This window comes from Anolis sagrei, chromosome 6 (assembly GCF_037176765.1).
Source record: "Anolis sagrei isolate rAnoSag1 chromosome 6, rAnoSag1.mat, whole genome shotgun sequence".
Taxonomy (NCBI): domain Eukaryota; kingdom Metazoa; phylum Chordata; class Lepidosauria; order Squamata; family Dactyloidae; genus Anolis; species Anolis sagrei.
Window position 1 is genome coordinate 134,442,312 of NC_090026.1, and position 24,244 is coordinate 134,466,555.

The window sequence follows — 24,244 nt, forward strand, 5'->3', positions numbered from 1 at the left end:
ATACTCATGAATAAGCCGACCCCGTGTTGAATTGCATTTTCCATACATACTCATGAACAGATTTCCAATCCATCTTAGAAGGAGTTTTAAAAACTTTTTAATGCCATTAATATTTAATTATTTGTTAATGGTGATATATTTTGAGATTTTTAATTGTATTTCATTTAGTTTTTACTGTAAGCCGATTTCAGCCCTTCCGGTACAAATAGAAAGCTATGTATTAATAATAATAATAATAATAATAATCATCATCATCATCATCATCAGCATCCAGCACGTATATCTTGTTTGCTGTGTCCTACTGTGTTTTTGTGTCAGTAAAATAATAATAATAATAATAATAACAATTCATCCAACTCAGATATCCAACCAACAATAAACAGATCCATCTACCTAACAGGAGTGGAGCGTCTCTTCCGCTGCACAATGGGGAACTGCATGCTGATTTGAACCCCTGGCATTTGCAAACACTTTTATTATTAAGAAAAAGAGAAACATGGTAATTTCATAATATATAATGGAAAGACTCTCTGAGTGGCCAACATAACAAATTGCAAAAATAAAACAAAATAAGAAAAAGGGCTGGGCTTTAGCACAGGAGGATAACCACCAAACTGCAATACATCTTGCCAACTGGAAGGCTGACAGTTCAAAGCCCGGGTCAGGGTGAGCTCCTGACCTTTAGCCTAGCTTCTGCCGCCCTGAGTCACCTTTGGGCTGATATGGGCGGGATAGATATAATGTAAATAAATAAATACCTAGCAGTTCGAAAACAAACCTGAGTAGATAAATAGGAACCCCATTAAAGCAGGATGTATTTGGGCTCCCCCCCCACTCCCCCCCCCGTGGCATAGCCTCCAATGTCTATATAGATTTCAACTCTCAGAGAAGCTCTTTTCGCATGCCATCTGTCAGGGAAACTTTGATTGTGCTTTTCCTGCATGGCAGGAGGTGTTATTATTATTAGGTGTCAAATACCACTGTTGTTGTTACTATTTTCTCTCCTATCTCTCAATAAAAAATTATACAAAAATACCACTATTCTCTCCAGTGTGAATTCTACGCCTATGTAAATTTGACCTCTGAGAAGCTCTTTCCACGCTCTGGTTTCTCCCCAGTGTGAATCATCTGATGTCTATGTAGACCTGAACTCTGAATGAAGCTCAGCCCACATTCCAGGCATGTATAGGGTTTTTCCCCCGTGTGAGTCCGTTGGTGTGAACGCAGATGTCCACTCTCAGCAAAGCTCTTCCCACACTCCAGGCATTGATAAGGTCTCTCCCCAGTGTGTGTCCTTTGATGCAAACGTAGACGTCCACTCCAAGCAAAGCTCTTTCCACACTCCAGGCACGTATAGGGTTTCTCCCCTGTGTGAGTCCGTTGATGTTTATGTAGAACTGAATTCTGAGCAAAGCTCTTTCCACACTCCAGGCATTTATAAGGTTTCTCCCCAGTGTGGATCCATTGATGCGAACGTAGACTTGAACTCTGAGTGAAGCTCTGTCCACACTCCAGGCATTTATAGGGTTTTTCCCCAGTGTGAGTCCTTTCATGTGAACGCAGGCTTGCACTCCAAGCAAAACTCTTTCCACACTCCAGGCATGTATAAGATTTCCCGCCCGTGTGAGTCCACTGATGTGAATGTAGACCTGAACTATAAGTGAAACTCTGTCCACACTCCAGGCACGTATAGGGTTTCTCTCCAGTGTGAGTCCTTTCATGCAAATGTAAGTTTCTACTCTGAGCAAAGCTCTTTCCGCACTCCAGGCACGTATAGGGTTTTTCCCCAGTGTGGGTCCGTTGATGTGAACGTAGACGTGAACTCTGAGTGAAGCTCTGTTCACACTCCAGGCATGTATAGGGTTTCTCTTCAGTGTGAGTCCTTTGATGTGAACGCAGGCTTCCACTCTCAGTGAACTTCTGTCCACACTCCAGGCATGTATAGGGTTTCTCCCCAGTGTGAGTTCGTTGATGTGAACGTAGAACTGAACTATAAGTGAAACTCTTTCCACACTCCAGGCACGTATAGGGTTTCTCTCCAGTGTGAGTCCTTTGATGCAAACGTAGGCTTCCACTCTCAGTGAAACGCTTTCCACACTCCAAGCATGTATAGGGTTTTTCCCCGGTGTGAGTCCGTTGATGTGAACGCAGATGTCCGCTCTCAGCAAAGCTCTTTTCGCACTCTAGGCATTTATAAGGTTTCTCTCCAGTGTGAGTCCTTTCGTGTGAACGTAGCTTTACACTCCAAGCAAAACTCTTTCCACATTTCGGGCATGTATAGGGCTTTTCTCCAGTTTGAGTCCTTTTATGTGAATGTAAACCTGAACTCTGAGTGAAGCTCTGTCCACACTCCAGGCATGTATAGGGCTTCTCTCCAGTGTGGGTCCTTTGATGAGAACGCAGATTTCCACTCTCAGCGAAGCTCTTTCCGCACTCCAAGCACGTGTAGGGTTTCTCTCCAGTGTGGGTCCTTTGATGCGAACGTAGACTTCCACTCTCAGCGAAGCTCTTTCCACACTCCAGGCATGTGTAGGGTTTCTCTCCAGTGTGAGTCCTTTCATGTTGCTGCAGATGATCCCTCCGAGTGAAACTCTTTCCACACTCCAGGCATTTCGATGCTTTCTCCGTCATGGCCACAATGATATGGGCATTTAATTGCAATCCAGAGAGTTGACGCTTCTCTTTTTCTTCTTATCTGTAAGTGAAGTCAGGAATTCTGTAAGACCGTCACCTTGAGATGATTCCTTCTTCTTATGTTATTGTTTTCCTTATAGCACCCAAGAGGTCGCTCCACAGAGTCCTCGTTTTCCCTGGTCATGAAAGAAGCAAAACGGCTTACAAATAGTTAGTAAAATAAAGTATCTAGGAATAGATTTATTACGGCTAAAAATTCACAACAAATGCAAAACAATTACAAATATAAATGGAAAGAACTCAAAAAGAATCTAAAGAATTGGGCGACCCTGAAACTATCTCTACTGCGCAGAATATCAGTTATTAAAACAAATGTTCCTTCGAAAATTATAAGTTGCTTACCTGTAACTGTAGTTTCCTGAGTAGTCACCTGTGAATTCGTACATTTGGTATCCCTGCGCTTGCGCAATACAACTTTTCGGAACCTTCTAGAAAGAAAAAGAAACATTCAGCCCTCAGCTAGGCCCGCCCCCCCCTCCCGAGTATATATAGCCCGAGGGCGGGACTAGCCGTCAGTTCTCTTAGCCGCAAAAAACAGCTAAACGGCGTGGCATGATACTCGAGGGGAGGAAGGGCAGGTATGTACGAATTCACAGGTGACTACTCAGGAAACTACAGTTACAGGTAAGCAACTTATAATTTCCTGTCGTAGTCACTGTGAATCGTACATTTGGTAGATTAGCGAGCATCTATCTTGGCAGGCGGGATCATGCCACCGCCGAAGACAGTACCGCTCTACCAAATTCCATGTCCCTTTGGGAAACAGCGTCCACCTTATAATGAGCCACAAAGGTCAGGGGGGACGACCAAACAGCAGCCTTGCAAATGGCATCTAAAGACACTCCCCGCAAAAAGGCTGTCGACGTTGCCACAGCCCTGGTGGAGTGACCCCGTATCTGCAACGGCAGATCTTTACCAGCCAAACGGTAACACAAACGAATAACGGAAACTATCCAAGAGGAAAACCTCTGGGAAGACAAGGGAAGGCCGATGGCGTCTCTACGATATTTTATGAATAACCTAGGGGTTTTTCGCAACGAAGCCGTCCTATCTACATAAAAAGCGAGAGCTCTGCGAACATCAAGCAGATGCAGAGCACACTCTGTGGGCGTAGCTGGGTTTTGAAAGAACCCCGGAAGCACCACTTCTTGAGATATGTGAAAACGAGTAGCCACTTTAGGAAGAAAACCCACATCTGTACGCAAAACCACCCTATCACCATGAAACTTAAGATAGGGTGGGTCTACTCGTAGTGCACATAGCTCGCTGGAGCGTCTGGCAGATGTAATCGCCACCAGAAAGGCTGTCTTCCAGGACAAAAACGAAAGATCAATCCTAGCCATCGGTTCAAAAGGAGGTTTTGATAGGCAGTTTAACACAAGTTCTAAGCTCCAAGAGGGAGCGATTGGGGCCACCGAAGGTCTAATATTAGCGAATCCCCGCAAAAAGGTCCTGACCAATGGGTCCATGAAGCATGACGGCAAACCCGACTTCCTTCTAAACCAGGAAATCGCCGCCAGGTAACATTTTAACGAAGAGTGAGATAACCCCGAGTCCGCTAGGGACACCAAAAAGTCCAAAACAACGGAAGTCTGAACAGTCATAGGATCAAGTCCCTTCGAACGGACAAACGAACTAAATTTTGCCCATTTATAGACATAGGAGCGTTTCGTCGAAGGTCTATGTGCAGCATCGATAATGGCTAGCACGGGAGAAGACAATGTTCCAAATGAAGCTAGGGAAGCGGAAGAATCCTCCACGCCGTGAGCTTCAGTTTGTCCACCTCCGGATACAAGACCTGATCGTTCTGCGAGGTTAGAAGGTCGAGCCTGTCGGGGAACCGGAAGAATATCCCTCTCGCCATCTGGTGGAGTGGAGAGAACCAAGGTTGGCGAGGCCACCACGGGGTTATTAAAATGCACCGCGCGTTTTCCCTTTGGATCTTGGCCACCACCCTCAGAAGGAGGGGGAAAGGAGGAAACGCGTACACAGGCCGAGTCGACCAGTCTAGAAGGAAGGCATCCCCCAGACACCCTGTCTGTCTTGAGGCCTGGGTTCGAGCGCAGAACAGGTCGCATTTCGAATTGGCCTGGGTCGCAAACAGATCCACCTCCGGAGTGCCCCATGCCAGGAAGAGTCTCCGGACCTCTCCGTGGTGAAGAGACCACTCGTGGTGTGTCAGAGGACTCCGGCTGAGTGAGTCTGCCAGCAGGTTCTGCTCTCCCGGGAGATGTGTCACTAGGAGGTGCACTCCCCGATCCAGGCACCAATCCCAAATTCGAATCGTTAGAGTCAACAAGGGGAGGGAATGGGTGCCCCCCTGTTTGTTGAGATAGTACATCACCGTGGTGTTGCGGGTGAGAATTTGTACTATCTGGCCCCTTATGACTCTTTCGAACAAAAGTAGCGCCCTTTCTACCGCGAGGAGTTCTAACATGTTTATGTGAAGGGTGTTTTCTTCTCCTTCCCACACGCCTTGAGCGATGAGGCCCTCGGAGTGGGCACCCCAACCCCTGAGGGAAGAGTCCTTAGTGATCACCCGAGAGGGATGGGGCGGGTGAAAAGGCAGTCCCGCACAAACCCACAGCGCATCCTGCCAACAATAAAGGGAATGACGAACAGCCGCCGGCAACGTCAGTCGCATGGAGGGGTTGTCCACAAGTGGGTTGAACGTTGAGACAAACCATGACTGGAGGGGCCGCATACGCAGCCTGGCATACGGGGTAACAGACGTGGTGGAAGCCATGTGTCCCAGCAGGATCTGGATTTGCTTGGCCGACACCGACGGGGAGCGCATGACCTGTAACACCAGTTCCCTCAGGTTGTCGAAGCGGTCTGGTGGTAGGAAGGCCTTCTGGGAGACCGAATCCAGCATGGCACCGATGAAGCTGATCCGCTGAGACGGGCACAGAGACGACTTGTCGAGGTTGACCACCAAGCTGAGAGACTGGAGAAGGGATAGAACACAAGAGATTTGAGTTTGAAGTTGGTCCCTTGACCTCGACACAAGCAGCCAGTCGTCAATATAGGGGTACACCATAATGCCCCTTGTGCGAAGGTATGCGGCCACCACCGACATGCACTTTGTGAACACTCGGGGGGCCGTGGACAACCCAAAGGGGAGGATATTGAAACAATAACCCTTGTCCCCCACCATAAAGGCGAGGAATCTCCGGTGGTAGTGTGCGATAGATATGTGGAAGTACGCGTCTTTCAAGTCGACGGTAGCAAACCACACCCCCTTAGACAACAGTGGTAAAATGGAGGCAAGAGTGACCATTCTGAACTTTTTTGGCCGAATGTGTTTATTGAGATGTCTCAAGTCAAGGATGGGACGCAGCCCACCTCCACGTTTGGAAACCAGGAAATAACGGGAAAAGAAACAGTATTTGAAAACAGAAGGGTCCAGGGGGGAAATAGCCCCTTTATCAAGTAACATTTGTACTTCCTGTAACAGAGGGCCCGATGGCATTGTACATCGGACAAGGCCCACTCTAGGCGAGTCAGAAAACTCAATTTCATAACCATGAGTAACAATGGAGAGCACCCAACCATCTGTGGTGATGTTAGACCACGACTGGCGGAATGGAAACAATCTATCAGCAAACACTAGAGAAACAGCGGGTAGGGCAACTTGAACAACAGGGGTGAGGTTAATTGCAACAGGCAAAATTGGATCACCTTCCCCCTGAGTAGGTACAGAATCCCGTACATCAAAGACGCTTCTTGGGCCCCTGCTGAGCCTTAGACTTACTCCCGAACCCTTGGTTGCGGGACCTGGGGAAATAGGGGGTCCGACGACCGCCCTGAAATCTGGAGGAGGTGTTGTTGTTCCTACCCCTAAAGGTATTACCATAAGAATTCCCATACCCCCTACGGAACCCAGAAGAGGGTAAGTTCCACCTCTGGCGCTGCTGGGGGTAGGGCTGCCAGGCATATCCGAATTTTCCTGCGGCTTGTCTCACGTCTTGTTTTTGTTTTAGCCTGTCATCCGTCTGCGGATTAAAGAGGCCCTCCTCGTGGAAGGGGAGGTCCTCTGCGAGGGCCTTCCCTTCCTCAGACAAGTGAGACGCGCGCAACCACGCGTGTCTTCTCAGTGAGGTTGCAGTGGAGTATAGGTTACCTGCAGCCTCAGCCATATGTTTGGCTGCGTCCTTTTGCATTTTAGACAACACAAGCGCCTCCCCCTGTATGGCTCTAGGAAAGCGCTGTTGATCAGCTGGTAATAGCTCGATGTACTCCAACATCTTTCCCCACAGGAAAGTTTGATAACCACTAGCATATGTGGCATAGTGCGCCATCCGGGTGAACAACCCGGCAGAGAGATGCACCTTCCTCCCTAGTGCGTCAATTTTCTTACCCTCCCTGTCGGGGGGAGCTGTGAGTGAATTTTTAGGCCTCTTGGTTTTCGCCACCTCGGCGACCACCGTATTCGGTCTGGGAGGGGCCGAAACCCATTTGGCGGACGACACATCAATTCTATATAACAAGTCTAGTCGTCGGGGAATTGCCGGGACCAGAGACGGGGACATATCGGAGACCCTTGCTAGTTTTAAAAGGTAAGGGAGCACAGGCAGGGGGGATGCAGGGGTTATGACCTGCTCCTCCGAGGAAAACATGGGGTCTTCCACATGTTCGGGAGGCTTGGGGGCAGGAATGTTTAAGGCCTTGATCATTCTATCAATGAGTGCAGCAAACTTATTGACATCCGCAGGGTGAATAAAAGAAGCATTTTCCCCCTCCCCATGGTTAACAATGTCATTTGGATCCTGATCAGAGTCCGAACCATCTGGATCAACTGCTCTTTGATCAGAGCCCTCGGGCAGTAAAACCCTGGATGGTCTCATAGGGGTAGAATCACCTTGCAGGTTGCCCTGGGAGATGGCCAGGGTGGTGGTGGCATTGCCTGATAAGTCGCCTTGGGTACAAGCAGGCAGGGCCAATGTAGAGTGCGACGATGTAGCCCTATGGGGTGCAGCGGGCAAGTTCAAGTCATTAGAGTTCAGTACAAAAGAGGCTCCGCTCGGGGGAACCCTCCCGGGATCATGCTGAGAAGAGGTGGAAGGCTGGTCACTAGGCACTGGAGGGCAAGCAGCTGGAGGAGGCGGAGCCCTGGAGATCGTCGCTACCGGGAGCGCTGGGATGGGCAAAGCAGGAGGGGGGGCCTGCACAAACACCATCTGGCCTGAAGGGCCCATCTGCCAAAATCCTGGGCAGGGAGGCGGGGCCATGGAGGAGCGATGCCAGCGGGAGCGCCTGGAGGCTCGGGACCGCCTGCTCCGCCTGGAGTAGGCAGATGAAGAGGAGGAGGACGAGGAAGAAGAAGTTGAGGAGGAGCGGGATCGCCTGGAGGCTGATCGACGTCGGTGCCGGCGCGATCTCGTGCTCCTCCTGGATGGGGACCTCGATCGCCTGGGCCTCGCGCTGCGGCGGTGCGAAGGAAGCTGCTGCCAAGGTTGGGGCGGTATCGCCGATACCGGCGCATCAGGAGCCTCCTCTGTCCCAGGGCACTCCCCTCCTGAGGCGCCCTCAACTGTTGGTTGGGCACGATGGGAGGTCCCTTCAGCCGGCTCTCCCGGGCCCGAGGGGGGCGGGGTCGCAAGGGCTCCATCCTGGAGCAGAACCGGCGGCGGGGACAGGAGCACGGGTGCCGCAGCAGCCGCCGCCGAGATCGGCGGTATCGCAGCCTCTCGGGCCCGGCTCAGTGGCGGGGGCGAGAGCATCAGCGCCGGCGCAGTAGGAGGAGTCAGGGAGGCCCGAGGTGTTTCTGCTGCCTGCAGAGGGCGCACCGCGTCAGTTGGAGTCTCGGGGGCCGGCAAAGGCGCCATGGCGCGGCGGGCCTCCAGCGGTCTTCCCGCTCTTTCCTCGGAGGTTCTTCCCTGTAAGGGAGCCTGGCCGCCATCTTGAGGCCTTTTAGGTTTAGGCCTCTTGGCTTTCTTCTTGGCCGGCCCGGAGGAGGAAGGCAGGAAAGGTAAGTCCGGCCGCTCCGTGGTTTGCGCTGGGGCAGAGGGAGGCATGAGAGCCCTCTCGTAGAGTGCCGCCCGAAGTCTGGACACTCTATTCTTCCTCGTTTGAGGAGTGAAGGAGAGGCATATGGCACAAGATTGAGTCAGATGGGCCTCCCCCAAGCAAGTGAGGCACAGTGTGTGCCCATCAGTGTCCGGCAGGATATTCGGGCACTTGATGCACTTTTTGAAGAAGGTAGTAGCCATAGTGAAGCCACTGAGGAGATTTGCCAATTCCGATCCGGGTCGAGCACCGTATGGTCAGTCCAGTCGATCGTCAAGCAAGAGGGCTAGGCAGAAGAATCGTCAAAGGAGTAGTCCAAAGTCCAAAAACCGAGTCAAAGTAGATAGAGAATCGCAATGTCACAGAAGGTTCTCAAAGCTGTCACAAGCGGATTAAGAGAACTGACGGCTAGTCCCGCCCTCGGGCTATATATACTCGGGAGGGGGGGGGCGGGCCTAGCTGAGGGCTGAATGTTTCTTTTTCTTTCTAGAAGGTTCCGAAAAGTTGTATTGCGCAAGCGCAGGGATACCAAATGTACGATTCACAGTGACTACGACAGGAAATGATATGTTTGTTTCAGAAACTACCTGTAATTAGAAAAATGCAAGTCTTTAAAGACCGGAATAAAGATTTAACAAAATTCATCTGGAACAACAAGAAACCTAGAATAAACTATACAAACTTAACAGATGAAAGAAGAGGTGGTTTTGGACTACCCAATTTAAGCCTATATTTCGAAGCCAGTGGCATGGAATGGATAAAAGGACGGATAACTCTGCAAAATAAGAAAGTATTGACACTAGAGGGTCACGATCTAAGAACGGGGTGGCATGCGTACCCCTGGTATGGAAGGATGAAGGTGAACTGTGGCGAAGCTGGAATGTGTCCAGAGGAGAGCGACTAAAATGATAACAGGTCTGGAGAACAAGCCCTATGAGGAGCGGCTTAACGAGCTGGGCAGGTTTAGCCTGAAGAAGAGAAGGCTGAGAGGGGATATGATAGCCATGTATAAATATGTGAGAGGAAGCCACAGGGAGGAGGAGGGAGCAAGCTTGTTTTCTGCTTCCTTGGAGACTAGGACGCAAGGGAACAATGGCTTCAAACTACAAGAGAGGAGATTCCATCTGAACATGAGGAAGAACTTCCTGACTGTGAGAGCCGTTCAGCAATGGAAATCTCTGCCCCGGAGTGTGGTGGAGGCTCCTTCTTTGGAAGCTTTTAAACAGAGGCTGGATGGCCATCTGTCAGGGGTGGTTTGAGTGCAATATTCCTGCTTCTTGGCAGAATGGGGATGGACTGGATGGCCCATGAGGTCTCTTCCAACTTTTTGATTCTATGATTCTATGAAGCTGGCTGGGAGTCTGCTGCATTAAGATCACAACTGACCAAAAGGTCATGAGTTCAAAGCCAGCCGGGTCGGAGTGAGCCTCCGACCAATTTTTGTAGCTTGCTGTTGACCTTTGCAGCCCAAAAGGCAGTAGGAAATTTAGGTACCGCTTTTGCGGGGAGGCTAATTTACGACGCCATAAAAATCTCCAGCAAGCATGGAAAGAATGAGGAAGTACTCCATCCGTGTCACAAATGGACGGTGAAGCGATAGCTCCCCTGGTGGCCAGAATACTCTCATGAAAAATATAAATACTGCCAATAAATAAACAAATAAACCTCCATCCTGTTGAGTCAGTACCCGAAACCCCTGTTCAGTTGCTGATTTATTCCTGTTTGCTGTGTGACAGAGGAAATGGTAGGAAAGGGTTACGCAAGAGGCAATGGGTGGGATCATACAAATTCCACACCAATGGAGAGAGAGGAACCCTGGGGCCTGACACTTACTGTAACCTGTAATGTACATCGGAGGGAGGGCCATTGGTGCCTCTTGAATGGGGGAAGTTATAGTTCTTTGTGGAAACGGGAGTCTGACTGTGTGAGTGGACACCTCTGCCACACGCACGTACACGCTTTTCACTTTTATTATGTGTATAGATTATTTATATAATTATATCATATTATAATATACTATATCATATATATTATATAATAACATATTAGTATATATTTATATTATTATATTATATAAAGCCCTAAACGACTCCGGCCCAGTTTACCTGTCCGAACGGATTCTCCCCTATGAACCATCAAGGTTATTAAGATCTTCCGGAGGGGCCCTGCTCTCGGTCCCACCACCTTCGCAATCGCGTTTGGTGGGGATGAGGGACAGGGCCTTCTCGGTGGTGGCTCCTCGGCTTTGGAACTCCCTCCCACTAGAGATTACATCTGCTCCCTCCCTCCTGACCTTCAGGAAACTAATAAAGACCTGGCTTTGGAACGTGGCATTTGAGGACTGAGTCTATAACCTTCGTCCACATGGAAGGAGGAGGATGAACTGCGACTGTATTGACGGCTTGGCTTGTGTAATGTGATGATGATGTTTTTACTGTACTTATATTTTAAAGTGTAATGATGATGCACTGTGTTGTTTTTGTATATTATTGTATATGAACACATGTTGTGAACCGGCCTGAGTCCCTCGTTCAAGGTGAGAAGACTGGTATATAAAACTTCTCAATCAATAAATAATAAATAATATTATTATTACAGCTTACTCCATTTGTTCATCGCAATAGATTCATGAATCTTCATCAGCTGTTATCATCGTTCTTTGTCTTCGATTCTGCTGTTAGGGAGAGATGCTGTGCATCCTAATATTTGCAGAAATATTCACAGGAAACAATTATTTACATATTTACAGAAATATTCACAACAAATCAGAAATCTTCATGAAAATCTTCATAGAAAATATTCACAAATATATTAACAGAAAACCATAAAATATTCAGAAAATATTCCTAAATATATTCATAGAAATATTATCAAAATTCCAAAATAGTCAGAAAAATGATCATTAAAAATTGCAGAAATATTAATAAAAATAGTAACAAAATATTCATTAAAATATTTGCAAAAATATTCATTACAATTTTTAAAAGAAATATTGACAAAATAATCAAGAATCAGTCTCTGTTACTACAGGAGGTTCACACTGAGCAGGGATAAATAGGCACAAAGCAGAAGGGACGGCCTCGTGGGCCGAGGATCTCCCGGTATCAAGGATGAGGCTGATTAAACAAAGACAAGGTAAGCCAAAACCGTATTTACTTAGAAAGGAATGCTGTGATCACTCAAAGTGAGCAGGAATTTCTCAAAAACAAGTAATGCCAGACTTGTCTTAGCTGTTTTTTTCGATAGAGTTACAAGCTTGGTAGATGCTGGGAATGCTGTGGATGGAGCAGATCTTGATTTCAGGACTTAGTCCCCCATGGCCTTCGTGCGAACGGACTAGTCCAATATGGGCCAGGCAAGAGTACTGCGAGGTGGATCTCCTAATTGGTTAAGCTACCAAAGGGTGCTTCCCCCCCCCCAACCCCCCAATGGCCCCTCCTCTTCATCCTGGAAAGAAGGGACTGCCGTAAAGAGGGCTTGGTCCTGGGCCCAGTGATGTTCAACGCCTTTATTAGTGACTTGGATGAAGGTTTGGAGGGCACACTCATCTAGTTTGCAGATGACACCACGTTAGGAGGAGCCTCTGAGGAGCAGCTTAAAGAACTGGGTCTGTTTATGTGATCTCAATGTTTATATCAATAGGTTTTTAATTCCATGTTTAAATGTCTAGATGTTGTTTCTCTATTGGTTTAATATTTTACTGTATTGTTATATCTTACAGTTGCTTTTATACTAGGTTTCTATATGCTGTGAGGCATTTAATTTTTGCTGTGAATACGTTGGAAGCCACTTTGAGTCTCTCCTGGGGGAGAAAAGCAGTATACAAATGAAATGCACACATAAATAATAAATGTAGCCTGCAGAAGAGAAGGTGGAGAGGAGGCATGAAAGCCATGTATAAATGTGTTCAAGTGTCACAAGGAAGAGAGCGCAGGCTTCTTTTCGGCTGTTCTGGAATCCTAGAATCCTAGAATCAAAGAGTTGGAAGAGACCTCCTGGGCCATCCAGTCCAACCCCATTCTGCCAAGAAGCAGGAATATTGCATTCAAATCACCCCTGACAGATGGCCATCCAGCCTCTGCTTAAAAGCTTCCAAAGAAGGAGCCTCCACCACACTCCCTCCGGGGCAGAGAGTTCCACTGCTGAACGGCTCTCACAGTCCGGAAGTTCTTCCTCATGTTCAGATGGAATCTCCTCTCTTGTAGTTTGAAGCCATTCTTCCATTGCGTCCTAGTCTCCAAGGAAGCAGAAAGGAAGCTTGCTCCCTCCTCCTCCCTGTGGCTTCCTCTCACATATTTATACATGGCTATCATATCTCCTCTCAGCCTTCTCTTCTTCAGGCTAAACATGCCCAGTTCCCTAAGCCGCTCCTCATAGGGCTTGTTCTCCAGACCCTTGATCATTTTAGTCGCCCTCCTCTGGACACATTCCAGCTTGTCAATATCTCTCTTGAATTGTGGTGCCCAGAATTGGACACAGTATTCCAGATGTGGTCTAACCAAAGCAGAATAGAGGGGAAATTAGGACTCAATGGAGCCAAGGGCTCAAATTACAAGGCAAACCAAGAATGGGCAACGTGGAAGTCTCTGAACAGACCCAGAAGTGGCGTGGGCAGGTCACAAGGGGAAACCCTTTTGGCAAAATGGCACCGCCTAACAGAATCCTCCTCCTTGCGTGCCTGTGAAGCAGAGCGGACAATTCTGCGCTGTACGCTTGCCCACTACGCCCTGCCGCCTGTACAGAGGAAGAATTATTGGCGGCCACAGACAATGTGGTTGCTTTGCCCATTTTTGGTCAAAAGATATTTAGCCACTTGTGCTATTTTTATCAGTTTTATACTAATTTATGCAATGCTTTAGATACCAAATAAATAAACTACAGGGAAGGAGATTCCACCTGAACATTAGAAAGAACTTCCTGAGCATAAGAAGAGCCGTTCAGCAGCGGATCTCTCCTCCTGTGGAAGCTCTGATGGAGTCTGATGGAAGCTCCTCCCAAGGAAACTTCTAAAGGTATACTTTGATTGTGCTTTTCCTGTATGGAAGAAGGGGGTTGGACTAGATGGCCCGTTGGTCATCTAGTTTTCTATAAGAAAACTGAACTTTTGAAGGTCTGGCTAAATAAGACAACAGGAGCACACAAAGCAAGGTCAAGAGTCCAGTTAACGCACACAAGCGGAGTGCCATGGAGCCAGCGCAGGAGCAAGAACAAGCAACAGCCAAGGCTACAGTCCAACAGTCAGGTGATTGACAGGAGCTCATTCATCAGAGTTCCTAAAATAACAACCAAGAATGCAAAGTCAGGATTCCAAAGTCAAGGCAAGGATGCAAACTGAAGCCCATAAATCAAACCAGGAAGTCAGTCCAGAAGTTAGAATCAATGATTCAGGATGCAACCGAGTCCAGAACAGGGAACAAGGCCAGAATCAGAAATGAAACCAAGGCAGCAGAGATAATATCCAGGACAACAATACAAAGGTATTGTCGAAGGCTTTCATGGCTGGAATCACTAGGTTCTTGTGGGTTTTTTCGGGCTATAGGGCCATGTTCTAGAGGCATTTCTCCTGACGTTTTGCCTGCATCTATGGCAAACATCCTCAGAGGTAGTGAGGTCAACGCTGTACACCACTTGTGATTGAATATGGCTTCAGTGTTTAAAAACCTAGAATCAAAAAACTGCCCTAAGCTGGAACAAACTTCTGGCCGAAAAAAACCCCTTTGAAAGAGCTCTGGCACCCACCAAACGAAAAGGGAAGTTAAGCCCTTGGCTTACTTGAAGTGTCTTAGGCAAGAGTGTGCTGGTTTCGCACTCAGGTTTGTGTTCTGAGGCAACACTGAAAAGATCACTCTTTTAAAATATACGCTGCCACAATTAGACTTTTGATTGCTGCAGGAAACTGCTTTTATAACTTCACCCACAGAGGCACACATGAGACAGATGTTGTGAACAATAAAACAAAGATGATTATTTAGGAGAACTTGAACAAAACAGGCATTAGCTTAGCTGTTCTGAAGTATTGACAAAAGCATGTGGTTTCTTTAAGCAGTTCAAACTTAGTTGTAAGTTACACTCCTCTCTCCCTCCGGAAATTACTGACAGGATTTCTACTCTGAAAGTAACTCTAAACTCCACCACAGATAGTCCTTTCCTGGATCTATCTCTACACTCCTCCACCAGCTATCTTCCATAATAGCTGTAAAATCTTCTCACTAGCTATCTCTGCTAGCTAACTGACCAACTTCAGGCCTCTCTCACTATTCTCTTCTCCACTCCAAACTCCTAACTCTTTCTCTTTTGACATCCAGACTCAATCTGAGCTGACAGGGTTTTTAAAACACACCCTTAAAGTCGCTTTTTTTCTTTTCCAAGTTAAGCTCTGCCCACTCTCTCTCAGCCAATCACTAACTCCCCACATTTCCCTCCAAGCTGTTTCTAAGCACGCCCCCTTCAGGAAATGAGTATAAAAAATGGATTCCCCGGGCACCCTTTCCAAAATGGCTGCCGAACTTCCTGGGTCTACTTTTCTAGACTTTTCCTAGCCTAACACGTAGGGAATTCATCACACCTTCACAGATCATCCGAGAAGCCTGTGATGCTTTCCTTGACAAAGAGATCAGGTTAACCCTTTCAAAATGGCTGCAATACTGAGAAGAGTCCTCCTCTGTGGGGGACCGGCCCCCAGCAGCAATCAAGCCAGGCCACACAGTCAGCTGTCCATGACAGATAGAGAACAAGGTGGCGGCCTTCCTCTTTGCTTCCATTCTCCCATTCTTTGCTTGCCTGTGGAGGAATGGGACCCTTGTTTGGTGGACTTTTTTAGGCTAGGAAACTCAAAGGCAGGTATCTTCCTCTAGCAATGTGTGGGTCCTTTGATGGGAGTGCAAAGCTCCACTTTGAGTGAAACTCTTTCCACATTCAATGCATTTATGTGGCTTCTCTCTTATGTGGGTCCTTTGATGGGAACGCAGATGTCCACTGTGACTGAAGACCTTTCCACATTCCATGCACTGATATGGCTTTTCCCCTGTGTGAGTCCTTTGATGGGAATGGAGATCTCCACTCCAACTGAATCTCTTTCCACATTCCATGCATTGATAGGGCCTCTCTCCTGTGTGGATCCTTTGATGGGAACGCAGCTGTCCACTCCAACTGAAACTCTTTCCACATTCCATGCATTGATATGGCTTTTCCCCTGTGTGGATTGTTTGATGGGAACGCAGATCTCCACTCCGACTGAAGCTCTTTCCACATTCCATGCATTGATAAGGCTTCTCTTCTGTGTGGGTCCTTTGATGGGAACGCAGATCTCCACTCCGACTGAAGCTCTTTCCACATTCAATACATTGATACGGCTTCTCTCCTGTGTGGGTCCTTTGATGGGAACACAGATTTCCTCTGTGACTGAAGCTCTTTCCACATTCTATGCATTGATGTGGCTTCTCTCCGGTGTGGGTCCTTTGATGGGAATGCAGAGTTCCACTCTGACTGAAGCTCTTTCCACATTCCATGCATTGATGTGGTTTCCCCTCTGTGTGGATACTTTGATGGGAACGCAGGTTTCCACCCTGACTGAAGCTCTTTCCACATTCCATGCATTGATATGGTTTCTCCCCTGTGTGGGTCCTTTGATGGGAATACAGATCTCCACTCCGACGGAAGCTCTTTCCACATTCCATACACTGATGTGGCTTCTCTCCTGTGTGGACTGTTTGATGGGAATGCAGACTGTCACTCCGACTAAAGCTCTTTCCACATTCAATGCACTGATGTCGCTTTTCCTCTGTGTGGGTACTTTGATGGCGACGCAGATGTCCACTGTGACTGAAGCCCTTTCCACATTCCATGCATTGATACTGCTTCTCCCCTGTGTGGGTCCTTTGATGGTAACGCAGATTTCCACTCCAGCTGAAGCTCTTTCCACATTCCATGCACTGATGTGGTTTCTCTCCTGTGTGGGTCCTTTGATGGGAATGCAGACTGTCACTCCGACTGAAGCTCTTTCCACATTCAATGCATTGATAAGGCTTCTCTTCTGTGTGGGTTCTTTGATGGGAACGCAGATTTCCACTCTGACTGAAGGTCTTTCCACATTCCATGCATTGATATTGCTTCTCCCTTGTGTGAGTTTGTTGATGTTTAGTAAGAGAACTTATCCCCATGAAACATTTCCCACAATCCATACACTTATGGAGCTTCTCCTCTGTTTGTGATGTGGAACTGGGATGAAGATTTTCCATTCTTTTAAATTTATCATTCAAATATTATGTCAGAAGTTCACATATATGGACTTCTGAACAGCACAATATTTCCTCTTCTTGGGCTTTATATTGCTGTAGCCTTCTGGTCTCTTTCCTTAGCCTTTCTTTTAACCTCTCAATCCTTCCGTTCCTCCTTGATTGCCCAGGTATGTGGCTTGAAATATATTTTTCTCCTACTTATTTCTTGTTCTTGCCAGTGCTGTGTACCTCCATTTCAGTCTTAAAGCATTGCTAGGACAAAGCTCTCACAGGACGTTCTTCACAAGATCCGTTCAGAGGTTACCTGCCGGATGAATGAAAGGAAAACCAGACTTACTAATCTATCTCTTCCTCTCTCAATATTCAAGATGCCCTCTTTCTCCATATTTCTTCTCCCAATATCCAAGGTGGCTGCCCTCTCCATATATCCTCCATTCTACCAATATCCAAGATGTGCAACTTACTAATGTGTTCTTAACCGCTGGGTCCCCAAGCTAGTCTATATATAAGTCAGGGTATGTATGTATGTTTGTGGGCATGTGGCAGCTTTCTGATTGGCTGACACTTCCGCAGGCCACTACGACCCCCCCCCCCCCACGAATGACCGACCTGGACCAAACTGGGCACACATAACCCCCATGACTCACTTAGAGAGTTGGACCATGGATTATGGGATTTGTAATACTTTAAAATGTTTGGGCAATCAGAGGCCACTGTGGCCCCCAACAAAGACATATCAAGACCGAACTTGGCACACAGAGCCCCCATGACCTTTTTATGCTTATGAACACTTCTACCCCCCAAACCTCCTATCCCAGCCTCCCCAGACACTTCTGGCTCCGCCCTGCTAGGCCCCAAAGAGGACACCATCTTCCCTTTTCAACACTGGCCCAAAGAAGGCAGCTTTGGCCAGGGTCTTTTGGAAAGGGGCTGTCCTTTTACAAGGTAAGGCCCTGCCATGGCCAATTGTGAACACTGGTGGAGGTTGGGGAAGGTTGACCCAAGATTTTTGGGAAATGTAGTTAATCCACATCCTTATGCATTTTATAATGGGAGCATTCACAAAAAACAAAAGCAACGACTGAGTTGTTTTCTAAGACATAGCATAACAAATGACAAAACATATATTGCCTAACATAAAAAAACAAAGAACAATATCCTTTTCAAATAAGCGAGTCTATAATAAAAGTCAGTGTTTGTATGTATGTATGTATGTATGTGGCAGCTTTTTAATTGGCTCCCACTTTCACAGGCCACAGCAACCCACACAAGCGACAGACATGGACCAAATTTGGCACACATTACCCCTATGACCCACTTTACGTCCTGGTGCGATCTGGATGAGGATGAACCACGGATGATGGGATTTGCAGTACTTTTATTCACTTCAGGTCCTATAGACCACTGTGATGCCTACCAATGACAGATCTGGAGCAAACTTGGCACACAGATCCCCCATGACCCAATCTACATCTTAGTGTGGTTCAGAGCGAGATGGATCACAGATGATGGGACTTACAGTACCTTCATTCACTTCCTGAGACCACTGATACCCATAGACCACTGTGACCCAAACCAACGACAGATCAGGATCAAAATTGGCACACAGAGCCCCCATGATACACTCTATGACCTGGTGCAGTTTGTGGGATGATGGATCATGGACGATGGGATTTGCAGTACCTTTACTCACTGTCAGAGACCACTGTGACCCACAACAATGTCAGAGAAACCAAACTTGGCACACAGAGCCCCCATGACCACTCTATATCCTGGTGCGGTTTGGAGGACGATAGACCATGGATGATGGGACTTGCATATTGGAGTTGTAGTTCACCCACACCCAGTAAACCCAGCAGACATTGGATCTAGACTAAACTTGGGGGACAATCAATGCCTTTCTCAAATAACCTGGGCAGTGCCAGGTCCCCAAGTTAGTATGTTATAAAAATGAATGTATGTTTGTATGTATGTGGATATGTTGCAGCTTTCTGATTGGCTCCCACTTTCACAGGCCACTGCTACCCGCACGAATGGTGTACCTGGACCAAACTCGGCACTTATAACCCTCATGAACCACTTTACGCCCTGGTGTGGTTTGGGGGAGGATGATAGGATTTGCAGTGCTTTCATTCACTTCAATTCCCATACACCACTGTGATGCCCACCAATGACAGATCTGGAACAAACTTGGCACACAGAGCCCCCATGACCCACTCTACATCCTGATGTGGTTTGAAGGAGGATGGACCACGGACTATGGGACTTGCAGTACCTCTATTCACTTTGTGAGACCACTGAGACCAGCATGAATGACGGACATGGACCATACTTGACACACATAACCCCCATGACCCACCTCACGCTCTGGTGATGTTTGGGGAGGATGGGCCACGGACGATGGGATATGCGATACCTTCATCTGATTTGCTTCCTACAGAACACTGTGGCCCCCACAAATCAGAGACCAGGATCAAACTTGCCACACAGAGCCCCCATAACCCCCTACATCCTGGCATGGTTTGGGGGAGGATGCACCATGAATGATGGGACTTGCAGTATCTTCACTCACTTCCTAAGACCACTGTGACCCAAACCAATGACGGATCAGGACCAAACTTGGCACACAGAACCCCCATGACTACTTTACATCCTGGTGTGTTTTGGGGGAAGATGGGCCATGGATGATGGGATTTGAATTACTTTCACTCACTTCCAGAGACATTGGATCTATACTAAACTTGGAGCACAGACAAAAAATGCCTTTCTCAAATAACCCGGGCACTGCCGGGTTTCCAAGCTAGTATTATATAAAATACTAGCTTATTATAATATATAATAATACTGGTTTAATATTTGTATTTTTATATATTTTAGGTTTTATTGTGGTGCTTTTAATTATAAGCCGCTTTGACCTAAAACATTTTTGTACCTAGAACGAAGTAATGACTTTTTAGTTCCTTTTTTGTTAAGTAATTGAGCAAGTGGGAAACTTCGGGGGCTCATTCCTCCCTCGTTTTATCATGAAATTTGATATAATTTCAGCACACATTTTACATTTTAGGATTGACCTGGAAGACCTCGGTCTTGTCAGGATTTATCCTCAGCTTATTCGTCCTCATCCAGAACGTCACAGCGGTCAGGCTGTCACGAAAATATTATTGCAGATTTGACAAATGTGAATTTAATATGATGTGTGGGAATGAAGGGTGGATGGATGTATTTTGGAAAGACCAGCATAATATTAAGGTCTGCAATGACTAACTCCCTGCTTGCTGCTTTGTGATTAAAACCTGTCAATGAGATCTGAAGTGTAAACTCTGATAAGAATTGGGACAGCGATAAAGGAAATGTTTGCAACCTTCCTTATGTTAAGAAGGAAGTCAACATAAGATCAACACCAATCAAGAAGATCAACATCTGGCCGGGAAACTGAGATGGAGCCAGGATGGAAGACGTCTACCATTCATTTACAACTTTGGGATGACATCAACAGAATATTCCTGTAAGTCTAATTGGGCTCAAAGTGTGACCGACCTGAGGAGTCTGGTTCACCCGCCATGCTCTGCTCCACGGGAAGGAGAGAGGTGGTGTCCCTATGGAGAGTGGCAGGTCTGCAAGGGAGCCGTCTGGTCCCTTTGGGGCTTCTTTCTCAAGGGAAGAGGAGGAAGAAGTGCGCTCTTGGAGTCTTGGATTATGTGCAGGGACTCGGATTCTGCTGTATGGAAAACAGAGATCTGGTCCTTGGCATTGTTCTCAGGGAAAGAAGTTTTGGCATCTCAGCGTTTTGAAGTTTTGGCGTTATGGAACTCTGCGTTGGCAGGCTGCAGGAAATCAGGGTCTGGCCTAAGAGGGGCTTCTCCATGGAGGGAGAAAAGGATACGGTCATATTTGGATGCGTGTGGATGAATGTGTGTACATGTGTGTGAACGTTGAGTGAAAATGTAACTCCCCTTTGTTTGTTTGTTTGTTAACTAATGTAATTGTAAATCCAATGTAGCTGCATAGAATCTGTATGTCCAATGTCATTCTTCCACTTCTTCACTTTATTTCTTAATGAGTCGCTCTCCACCAAGGTGTGCTCCGAGTGATTTAGTCTAAAATAGCATTTCACAATATAAAAACATTCCACATAAAAACATTCAACAGTGAGCATTTGGCAAATTAGATTGATTACTTAAATGCACAACCAAACAGCCAAGTCTTGAGTGCCTTTACAAAAGGTCGCAACTTTGTCTAAATGTTTTCTGTAATTTGATCTACCTTCTCACACTGGAAACTGCAATTTAAAAAACTAGGTTTTTTCAGCCCCCCCCCCCCCCCCGAAATTGTCATGGTGGTTCACGGAAAGGCCTTCCTGGTGCATTACTTAAACTGTTATGTTTATTCATATCATGATCTGATCACCATGCTCCATATATATCCCATATGCATGGAGGGGGTATTATTGGGGTAATGATACAAAAGGTTTGCTACGCTAGACCCTCTTTCACTCAGACTCAGCCCCCCCCCGGAAACCCCCCCTGAAAAAAATTCACACACACACCCCCCACACACCCCCGAAACAAAATCCTGGCTACGGGCCTGGTTAGGTGGAAAGGAATAGTAGAGTTGGGCGTCATCCGCATAAAGATGGCACCCAACTCCAAAACTCCGGATGACCTCTCCCAGCGGTTTCATGTAGATGTTAAAGAGCAAGGGGGACAGAACAGAACTTTGCAGGACCCCACAGGTCAAGGGTCAGGGGTCCAAGCAGGTGTCCCCCAGCCTCACCATTTGGGAACGACCCTCCAGGAAGGACCGGAGCCACGACAGAGCCGTGCCCCCAAGACCCATCCCGGAGAGTCGGCCCAGAAGGATACCACGGTCGATGGTATCGAAAGCCATTCAGATGTCCAAGAGAACCAGCAGGGTCACACTCCCCCTGTCCAGTTCCCCGCGGAGGTCATCCACCAAAGCGACCAAAGCTGTCTCAGTACAGTGACCAGGCCTAAACCCAGGCTGTGATTGATCTAGAAAATCAGTGTCATGGAGGAACCCCTGGAGCTGCGAGGCGACCACCCGCTCCAGCCCCTTGCCCAAAAAGGGAAGGTGAGAGATTGGCCTGAAGTTATTCAAAACCGTAGGATCAAGGGAGGCCTTCTTCAGGATTGGCCTCACCACTGCCTGCTTCAGACCAGATGGAAATTTCCCCTGAGCCAATGATGCATTAATAATCGGCACAAACCAATCCAATAACCCACCTCTGGCCACTTTGATAAGCCAGGAAGAACAAGGGCCCAGAGCCAATGTGGTCGCTCTCACAGCCCCCAGGACCCCACCCACGCCATCAGGACAAACAAGACGGAAAGAATCCCACAAGATCGGACCGACAGGTGCCTCGGTTACCTCTTCTGACATTGCATTTAAACTGGAGTCCAGCTCAAGGCGAATCCGAGCGACTTTATCTGCAAAATGGTGCACGAACTCACAGCACCGGGTAGCCGAGTCCTCGAGGAGCTCCCCCACCTCGGGAGGGCGGAGGAGCTCTCCGACAACCCGGAACAACTCCTTAGGTCTACTGGATGCAGACGCTATGCGGGCAGTCGAGAAGGTCTTCCTGGCCGCCTGCAAAGCTGCGGTATAGGCCCAATAATAATAATAATAATAATAATAATAATAATAATAATACTTTATTTATATACTGCTCCATCTCCCCGAGGGGACTCAGAGCGGTTCCCAGGTAAAAATCACAGAACATACAAAGTAAAAACAACATAACCATAAGATTAACCAAACAAAATATGCATAAAAATTGTCGCCATAACACTCATATATTAAAAGTAATCCTGCCTGTTCAAGGCAACGTAAAAGAAATTTAAAAGGCCGGGCCAAGATTTGTGAAAGCCCAAAAATTCTAGGGAGCCCGGGAATTAAATGCAATGCTACGGCAGGCAACAATAATATTAAGTAGGGGCCTGTGGCTGTTCGTTCCGGGGCCGACTAGAGGAAGTGGTCTGCGTAATTAGAATCATAGAATCAAAGAGTGGGAAGAGGCCTCCTGGGCCATCATCCAGTCCAACCCCATTCTGCCAAGAAGCAGGAATATTGCATTCAAAGCACCCCTGACAGATGGCCATCCAGCCTCTGTTTAAAAGCTTTATTAATGACTTAGATGAAGGGTTAGAAGGCAGGATCATCAAGTTTGCAGACGACACCTGGAATATTGTGTCCAATTCTGGGCCCCACAATTCAAGAGAGATATTGACTCTAAGCTGGAATGTGTCCAGAGGAAGAGGGCGACTCAAATGATCAAGGGTCTGGAGAACAAGCCCTATGAGGAGCGGCTTAAGGAGCTGGGCATGTTTAGCCTGAAGAAGAGAAGGCTGAAGGGAGATATGATGATAGCCATGTATCAATATGTGAGAGGAAGCCACAGGGAGGAGGAGGGAGGGAGCTTGTTTACTGCTTCCCTGGAGACGAGGACGCAATGGAGGAATGGCTTCAAACTACAAGAGAAGAGATTCCATCTGAACTTGAGGAAGAACTTCCAGACTGTGAGAGCCGTTCAGCAGTGGAACTCTCTGCCCCGGAGTGTGGTGGAGGCTCCTTCTTTGGAAGCTTTTAAGCAGAGGCTGGATGGCCATCTGTCAGGGGTGCTTTGAATGCAATATTCCTGCTTCTTGGCAGAAGGGGGTTGGACTGGAGGATGGCCCAGGAGGGGGTCTCTTCCCACTCTTTGATTCTAGGATTCTATGTCAGACTGCACAGAGAAGCCATTGAAATCCACAAGAAGCGTGTGGACAATTTCATCAGAAAGGCATGCGAGACCCAGCCAGCACAAGAAGGCCAGGCGGGGGGAGAGGGAGGGGGAGAGGGGCAGGCGACCAGGAAAGGACCGGAAGAGCCCGCAGCCCCCCCCCCGGCCCACCTTAGCCCCCCCCCCCCCGAAAGATAGAGAAGGGCAGGGGGGGAGGGCGCGAGGCATCCTGGGAAACGGGGGGGAGGGGGCTTCGTTCCTCCCCGGATGAAGGCAGGCCCCGCCCCTGACCCAAAGGGAGAGAGAGAGGCCTACCTACCTACCTACCTGTGGAGGCGGCGGCCTCCTTCCCTCCCTCCCTCTCTCAGGCCGGAGGAAGAGTCTCTGCTGAGCCCGCCCCCCGGAGAAGCAGCCCCCCTCTCCTCCTCCTCCTTCGCCCTCCCATTGGCTGCGCCCGTGACGCCCCGCCCACCGGAGGCCTCCATTGGCTGCCTGCCGCTCTGCAGCGTTGAGGGACGGGTGGCAAGGAGGGGGCGGGGCCAGGAGGAAGGCGGCGGAGGGGGGG

At 47.8% G+C, this 24,244-nt stretch overlaps 1 protein-coding gene across 7 annotated transcripts; it reads right to left on the reverse strand.

The window, feature by feature from the left end:
- Nucleotides 1–847: 847 nt before the first annotated feature.
- On the reverse strand, nucleotides 848–24,069 carry LOC132779108 (zinc finger protein 420-like). 7 transcript variants are annotated; one of them, XM_067470474.1, is made up of 3 exons: nucleotides 13,600–13,656; nucleotides 11,300–11,402; nucleotides 848–2,810 (listed from the first exon to the last, which is right to left on the reverse strand). In XM_067470474.1, the coding sequence occupies exon 3, from the start codon at nucleotides 2,629–2,631 to the stop codon at nucleotides 1,066–1,068; it is 1,566 nt and encodes a 521-aa protein (XP_067326575.1). In that variant the 5' UTR covers nucleotides 2,632–2,810; nucleotides 11,300–11,402; nucleotides 13,600–13,656; the 3' UTR covers nucleotides 848–1,065. The 7 variants fall into 7 exon arrangements, with proteins under 7 accessions (XP_067326575.1, XP_067326576.1, XP_067326574.1 ...); XM_067470475.1 differs by lacking the exon at nucleotides 13,600–13,656 and having other exon boundaries at nucleotides 11,307–11,453; XM_067470473.1 differs by lacking the exon at nucleotides 13,600–13,656 and having other exon boundaries at nucleotides 11,300–11,453.
- Nucleotides 24,070–24,244: the final 175 nt, after the last annotated feature.

Bases quoted from the DNA above. Each gene is read 5' to 3' on its own strand.
- LOC132779108 (XM_067470474.1), bottom strand. From the start codon at position 2,631: ATGACGGAGAAAGCATCGAAATGCCTGGAGTGTGGAAAGAGTTTCACT.